Source organism: Felis catus, chromosome E1 (assembly GCF_018350175.1).
Source record: "Felis catus isolate Fca126 chromosome E1, F.catus_Fca126_mat1.0, whole genome shotgun sequence".
NCBI lineage: Eukaryota > Metazoa > Chordata > Mammalia > Carnivora > Felidae > Felis > Felis catus.
The window spans coordinates 39,586,819-39,595,032 of record NC_058381.1 but is presented as its reverse complement, the minus strand read 5'-3'; the positions used below and the strand labels follow the sequence as shown (position 1 = coordinate 39,595,032).

General features: G+C 40.3%; 1 protein-coding gene across 1 annotated transcript in view; it reads left to right on the top strand.

Moving 5' to 3' along the window:
• The window catches only part of KRT10 (keratin 10), a 63,261-nt gene that overhangs the window by 33,616 nt on the left and 21,431 nt on the right, over positions 1-8,214 (top strand). Inside the window, exon 9 of the mRNA XM_045044175.1 lies at positions 7,333-7,959. Coding sequence (XP_044900110.1) covers positions 7,333-7,959 — 627 coding nt within the window. The remainder of the gene's footprint in view (positions 1-7,332; positions 7,960-8,214) is intronic.

Here is an 8,214-nt window from a genome sequence, read left to right as displayed (position 1 = left end):
TATCTGTCAGGTACAGACTGGGTATACAGCACCCTCCCTTCTCTAAAGGGACTTAAAGGCCTCAACTCACTGGGAACAATGATAGTACAGCATATTATAAAACACTAGATTACACACACAGGAACTGAAAGAGACAGACAGACGTGACTTACATTAATGGTGAGAAACCTCATGAAGGAGAGGACATTTAAGCCAGAGCTTTGAGTTGAGGTAGCATGATTTGAGTAACTAGCAAAGAGAAAGAAGGACATTTCAAAACAAGAGCAACAAACAAAGGCCTTAAATTCAGGGATAAAGCATAATGTCTTGGCCAGGATTAAAAAAAAAAAAAAAAAAGGCTTGCTGATCATTAAATAATTTTTCACGGAAATGCTAATACATTTTTTCATTGGATCGTGATTATACATATTGTAATATTTACGAGTACACGCATCCCCCGCTTTTTGGAAGTTCACCTTGATGCCATTTTGCTTTTACAAAAGACTTACATTAGTACCTGTTCTCATTAACTGGAAAAAATCCAAAGAGATTTTCACTTTTGTGAAAAATAGGCAAAAAGTGAAAATAGCACCAAGCGTTTCCTGCAGTGAGCCATTATAGAGGTAGCAAGAATGGCCCCACCAAGCTCCTCCCCTGAGAACTACATTCAGCATCTCAGCGTCTTATCAGCCATAGCTTTCAACTGTGTCTGCGAGCGTGTGGGCTTTATCTCCATGTATTCTGTGCATCAGTTAGCAAGATGTGTCCCAGGGTATCAGAAAAGCCTAAAAGAAGTTATTTTCAGGACTTGGGGATGCTCAAAATTTTCCATACAAATTAATGATAACTGCTTCTTTGCTTTACAGGAACACTCTACTTTCAAACAGCAGGGGAAACCTACAGTGTTACCCATATTTTATAGGGTAGTAAAATGAGACACAGAGAGGCTGAGTGTCTTGCCCATGGCCACATAATTACTTCATGAGGAGAATGCAGCTCTCCTTCCACTCCACCACCCTTATGCACCGCAGGGAGCATGAAGATGAACAGACAGAGTCAGGCAAAGCTGTTGAGAAGACTTAATCCATCCACAAGAGAAATCCATAATAGGTGCTTGAGTACACTGATGAAGTCATGACAATACTTTGTCAAGAACATTAATCCTGCAGCAGTGAACAGGAAAGATCTTAAGTGACATAGCACTGAGCCAAGAAAATGTCTTCAGAAGCTGGTGACAGAAGTGCTGAAAGCCTGGATTAGGGCAGTTGTAGTGGGACCAGACAGAAAGAAAGAAAAACATCAGCTAAGATTTAAAAAAAAAAAAAAAAAAAAAAAGTGACAAAATTGGGGATTTGGTGGATATAGGAGATAAAGAAAAGAATGAAGTTAAAAATGAAAGCACAGGGGCACCCGGGTGGCTTAGTCAGTGAAGCACCCAGGTTGGTGAGTTTGGGCCCCTCATCGGGCTCCCCGCTGACAGTGCAGAGCCTGCTTGGGATCCTCTCTACCTCTTTCCCTGCCCCTCCACCACATGCACACACACACACTCTCTCTCTCTCTCTCTCAAAATAAATAAACTTAAAAAAAAAATCACACATCATTTAGAGAAAAACAGATGGCAAACTTTATCACAAAGTTATCAGTAAAGCACATCTTTCCTTTGCCTACCCTCCTCCCCTGCCATTTTCTCCTCCTCACCAGCCATTTTCCATCCTCTAACCTTACCCTTTCACTCATATTTTTCCGGCCTACTGTGGGTTAGACAGTGGCTTAGGCTCTAAGATACTGATCACAGTAACACCAATAAACATGTCTTAAGCACTTGTTCTATGTATGTCAGGCACTGTTCTAAATGCTTAATATTTAACTAACTCATTCAACTACCACTACAACACTGCAGAGTAAGCAAAATTATCAGTCCTTTTTGAGAAATGAGGAAACCGTGGGGCATCTTGGTGGCTCAGCCAGTTAAGCGTCCGACTTCGGCTCGGGGCATGATCTCACAGTTTGTGAGTTGGAGCCCTGTGTTGGCTCTGTGCTGACAGCCCAGAGCCTGGAGACTGCTTCTGACACCTGCTTCCAATTCCGTGTCTCCCTCTCTCTCTGCCCCACCCCCGCTGACACTCCGTCTCTCCTTCAAAAATAAATAAACATTTTTTTTTTCAATTAAGAAATGAGGAAACCAAGACAACACATAGTGAGTGGTGGGGTGTGGGCTGTAACCCTGGCAGTCTGGCTCCAGAGCCCACTCACTTAACCATCTGCTATATTAACTGAAAACCCTTCATGTAATTTCCACATTTTTGTGGCTTCTATCACAGTGCAATCCCAGAAGTTTCAGAAAAATTGCATGATATGGGAGTGTCTGCAGGTTTTAAAGCACTGAATTTTAGATGTTTTGCAATGAGAAGTCATGGGCCTTATGAATATCTTCGCTAATTACTAATTATTGCCTAAATACTCAGTCGTCTGGGAGGAGGGTACCAAATCCACTACACCGTTGTACAATTTTCCATTTGGCTTTGACTCTGTGGGTGGTAATCATATAGGCACATTCAGCAGTTTGCACACAGTCACAGACCAGTCAAGCAAAATATGTCTAACTTTCAAACTTTCTGTGATAAACAATGGAAAACTCTAAACATTTAGCTCATCAATCCTGCCATCTTGAGACATAATCTGCACTACCAGAGTCCTCTTTCTGTAACTACTTAAATTACTCATTGTATCTCAATTAATCAGAGAAAGAAACTTGCAAATAGAATTTTCAAATAGAAACTTCAAAAGAGAATTTTACTTGAAGAAAAACAAGGAATAGGAAAGGTCCAAAAATCCCAACAGTGCGACAAGTCAAGTTGATAACAAAGCTGAATCAACAAGTTTCAAGAGCCCCAGCCAAACTAAACTCATGAGAATAGTGTATACCCGCCTTAACCATGACTGCAAATCCAGAAGCAATTAAAGAGGAAATTAATACACTGGACTACATGAAAACAAAATACAGTAAGCAAAGTGGCCAAATCTAATATTGGGTATATATTGTAGATTACCCTACTACAATTCCACTAAACCTCCCCTGTGGAAGGACGCCAGTGGTTCCTAACTGCCAAATCAAGTTTCTCTTCAATCTCCTTTCTCCTTGATCTTTCTGGTGACCAGCCTACTTATCTGGGTTCCCTCCTCCCTGGGCTTCCAAGTTCCTTCTTCCTCTTTCCCAAATCATAAGTGCCCTCCTTCTCAGTATTATTCTCTAGTCTCTAGTTCTTCTTCCCAGCCCCTAAAGTGGCCATCCATCAAAGTTCAGGCTTAGACCTTCACTCATTTCTTTCTCAATTCCTTCCCTTAGGGATCTTACCTATCTTGAACGTATCCGCTGCTCTAATCTCCCTCCTGAACTGTAGTCCTAGGAGTCTCAGTGCTAAGACATTTTTACGTGAATATCCTGGTACTACTTCAAATTCCTATCTTAAAACAAACTTCTCAAAACTTCATTTTTCTTTCATTGTGCGCACACACACACACACACACACACACACACACACACACCAGACTGTTAGAATCCCTCCCTGCACTACCTCAACACCCTGGTCATGCCTCAAGTGTAGCCCAGAGTACCCTATATTAGAATCTCCAACTTGTGGGTATGTTTGCTTGTCTCTCCAAGTACAGTGCAAATTCCCTAAGTGGCAGGATTTGTCTTAGTCACCTATGTATCCCCAGGGAATATTGCAGGTACCAAATAAAATCTGTTAAGAGAAATTAATAAATATAGATGATCTGATCTAGCCAAACTGGCCCATTAAGAGTCTCCACCTGTTTGGCATTTTCATAGTCCCCACTTCCCAGAAAGGTCCTCTCTCTGCTGCTGCATGCATGGAAGAATCCTACCCATCCTTTGCAAGACTCAGCTTAAATTCCACCGGCACATGAAACTTTGTCAGGTGACCCTATTCCAACAAGACTCCTTGCTCATCAGTCTTACAGCGACAGTCTTTCACGACAGATCCTGTCATGAAAACAGGATCATCTTTGAAGCTGATTCAAAACCAGGCTCTAGCATAAACTACCTATGCTACTCTGGGCAATTCCTAAAGCTTTCTAAAGCTTCACTTTTTTTTTTTCCAGCTATAAAATGAGGTATGTAATACCAATCAGAGAGAAATTGGGGAGGATTACAGGAGACTAAACCAACTAGAACATAGTAGATGTTTAGAAATGTTAACTCCTTTTCCCCACCCCACCTCCTTTTCACTTCATTTACCATTCATATGGTGCTTAGGTTGATAATGTTTGTTTTGTCTCCTCAATTAGATTGTAAGGATTAGTAAAATCGTTAAGTGCAAGAGCTGAATCTCACTCATCTATCTTCTAAATACCTATCAATGCCCCACAGAGACACAATAAAAATAGAAAACAACGAAATTACAGTTACAGTGGATTATGGCAATCAAGTATATACGGTGCCAAGATTAGAAATGACAGTCTGGGGGCGCCTGGGTGGCGCAGTCGGTTGGGCGTCCGACTTCAGCCAGGTCACGATCTCGCGGTCCGTGAGTTCGAGCCCCGCGTCGGGCTCTGGGCTGATGGCTCAGAGCCTGGAGCCTGTTTCCGATTCTGTGTCTCCCTCTCTCTCTGCCCCTCCCCCGTTCATGCTCTGTCTCTCTCTGTCCCAAAAATAAATAAACGTTGAAAAAAAAAATTTTAATAAAGAAATGACAGTCTGTAAATTTTCATCCCACTTAGCTATAGAATTGTTACATGGCACCTCTGTAACGTCACTCATGCTAAAGGCGGATTTCAACAAATGACAGTGCAAATAAAAACAAATCAATTTCTACAATATATAGGTTAATAAGCAGCCTTTGATAATAGATTTAGTTAAAGGTGGTTTAAATATTATAGTTGGTATTAGAAGAGTCTCTATACATGTATTTGTCCCCATGTACTTGTACGCACAGGTTTCCTTTCACATATTCTTTAATATGATTGTAACAGATTTCTTCATACCATTTGCACTGGTTAAATAACTGAAAATAGATTTAAATTTTATATTTCTCCACCAGGGTGAAAAAAAAAAAAGTAAAACCTAATACTGAAGCAAAACTGGTAAGATCAAGATCCAAAATTCACAATAATGGCAGGTAAAATCTACCAGAATCTCTCTTTAATTAAAATGGTTTCTTTCCAAATCGCTTTCATTAATATCAAGGCTTCAACATCCGCTCTGAACTCACTGGAATGGTTTTTTGTTTTCTCTATCCTGATTTTTACAGCCTTCCTCTACCGCCTGCTATCTTCCTCAAGGATCAATTCCCATGGTTGGGTTTCATTATTTCTTTTAGCTACTGCCCCACTTACATGTGCTAACAAGTTGGCGGAACCACAACGTGCTGGGTAATAACCGTAACCCCTGACAATCAGCTCTACACTAACACTCCCAGCCACATTCCCCTTCCCTGAAGAAACTATTTCCACAGTTTTCATAGGCTGTGCAGCTGTACATCTAATAGGAAAAAGCAATTCGTAAAAGAAGAGCATGTGCCAAATACCCTCTCATCTCAACATTTTCATGCTTCCAAGGACTTTTTGTTTTGTTTTGTTTTTTCCCAAGTGGAGAAGTTTATGGTGAGAAAGAGAGGCATTCGGTCCTATCAGACCAACCACAGTAGAGAGTACACAGACACAATGGTAGCGTAGGAAAGAGCGAAAAGTCAGGCATTAAAACACTAAGTTTCTGATCTCAGTTCAACCACCTATTTCATTTCGTTAGGTGAAACCATAACCTCTCTCAGCTTCAACTTCCTCTTTCATACACTAGAGATAACCACCATCCCTATTTCAGCAGCTGGTTTCACAGATTATAAAATCACAGGATCACAAATGGCACTGTTTAATTATAAAATATGTGTGTGTGCAATACACATGAATATATTTTTGAACAACAGCATTGTCATAGCCTATGGGTAGATGAAAAATAATTTTATACCATGTATTAAAGTCCCAATTAAATACTCCACTAGACAAACTGTTACACCAAATTCTATACACAGTGTATCCAAGGAAAAAAAAATTTTTTTTGAGAAACAGAATCTAGCTTGGAAACATATGTTCACAGTCCAGATCATAATTTTTGGAGCAAGTAACATTCTCTAATCTGGATTTATATTCCTGTAAGCAAATTTTTAATCACAATTACAACATAACTAAGCTCTCCCTTTGGGGATCAATCAAATTTAGAGTAAAGAAAGTAATGGAGGTTAGTTTTTCATATATTGTGCTAAGAATATTTGCATTATGGTCTTCAAATCAGCCTTCACTATGATGAATTTAAAAATCAATAAAATCCAGAATCACTTCAGGATTTTTTTTTTTTTTAGGTTAAAAAGAAAGGGTGCCTGGGTGGCTCAGTTAAGCGTCCAGCTCATGGTTTCAGCTCAGGTCGTGATCTTGCGGTTTGTGGTATTGAGCCCTGTGTTGGGCTCCATGCTGACAGCATGAAGCCTGCTTGGGATTCTGTCTCTCTCTCTCTCTCTCTCTCTCTTTCTCTCTCTCTCAGCCCCTCCCCTGCTCACACATTCATATGAGTTTTCTCGCTCTCAAAATAAACTTAAAAATATATATAAGGTTAAAAAGAATAGCACCATTAAATTAGCAGATTCCTAAGTCATTACTCACTTTCAACTCTCTAAGCAAAGTACCACTATGCTTTCATTCTCCAAATAAATTAAAAGATTCCCTACAAACACTACACACACACACACACACACACACACACACACACACACACACTTACCAATTTGGTTTTTTTATGGCTTTAATTTTTCGTATGTGGCATCTTTTGAACCCTAATTAAACTGCTTAGCACATTTTTTTCTTTTCTTTTTGGTTTGCTTGCAATTTTCTACAAGATCCCCATTAGAGCATGACTTTATGTTAGTTTTTTTTTCCAATTAATTAAAACTATTTAAAACATGAATTTGAAAAATCTTCAGCAATAATTTTGTAGCTAAAATTCTTTTTCCAAACTTTGCAAACATTCTGTGTAACTAAATTAGTACTGAGAAAAAACTGGATTTAAGTTGCTCAATATTCTTCAAAAGGTAAAAAAGCGTAATGAAACATAAGCTCATCTGAACTACACCCATTTTCAATTTCAACACAGCAAAACTCCTGTTTGTTCTTAGGGCCAATTCAAAACCATACATATTGGAATTGGTTATTACCAACGATAATTTATGCAATCATAAGTAAAGATGCTAAATTGGCAAAAAGAAAACCATGCAAGTAAGCAAACTCTAACACATGTGGGACACACCCTCTCAGTGTATAAAGGCTTGTCACTGTCCTTGGTAGCAAGCACTCCCTGAGCTAAACAGCATCACCATGTCTGTTCGATACAGCTCAAGCAAGCAGTACTCTTCCTCCCGCAGTGGGGGGGGAGGAGGAGGAGGAGGAGGGTCATCCTTCAGAATTTCAAGCAGCAAAGGCTCCATTGGTGGAGGATTTAGCTCAGGGGGGTTCAGTGGTGGTTCTTTTAGTCGTGGGAGCTCTGGTGGAGGCTGCTTTGGGGGCTCATCAGGTGGCTATGGAGGATTAGGAGGAGGCTTTGGCGGAGGAGGCTTTGGTGGAGGAGGCTTTGGTGGAGGCTATGGAAGCAGCAGCTTTGGTGGGGGCTATGGAGGAGGCAGCTTTGGAGGGGGCAGCTTTGGTGGTGGTGGCTTCAGTGGAGGCAGCTTTGGAGGCTTTGGGGGTGGATTTGGAGGAGATGGTGGCCTTCTCTCCGGAAATGAAAAAGTAACCATGCAGAATCTGAATGACCGCCTGGCTTCCTACTTGGACAAAGTGCGGGCTCTGGAAGAATCAAACTATGAGCTAGAAGGCAAAATCAAAGAGTGGTATGAAAAGCATGGCGGCTTAGGCCAGAGAGAACCTCGTGACTACAGCAAATACTACCAAACCATCGATGATCTTAAAAATCAGGTAAGGTGCATCTTAAAAATCCAACTTTAAGCCTATTTTTTATCCATGTAACTCAGATATGTGACTCTTACATTAACTACAATGTAGCTATTCACTGTGTTTGCCTATGTTACTTTCTCGCTTCCAAAAATAATCCAGTCTCCTCAAAGGTAAATATTTGTGAGGATATGGTCATTGAAATCTTCAATGTGTGTTGTATACCTTATCAGACGACGGATTACTGAGAATTTTTTATGTTTTAATGAGTGTATGAGT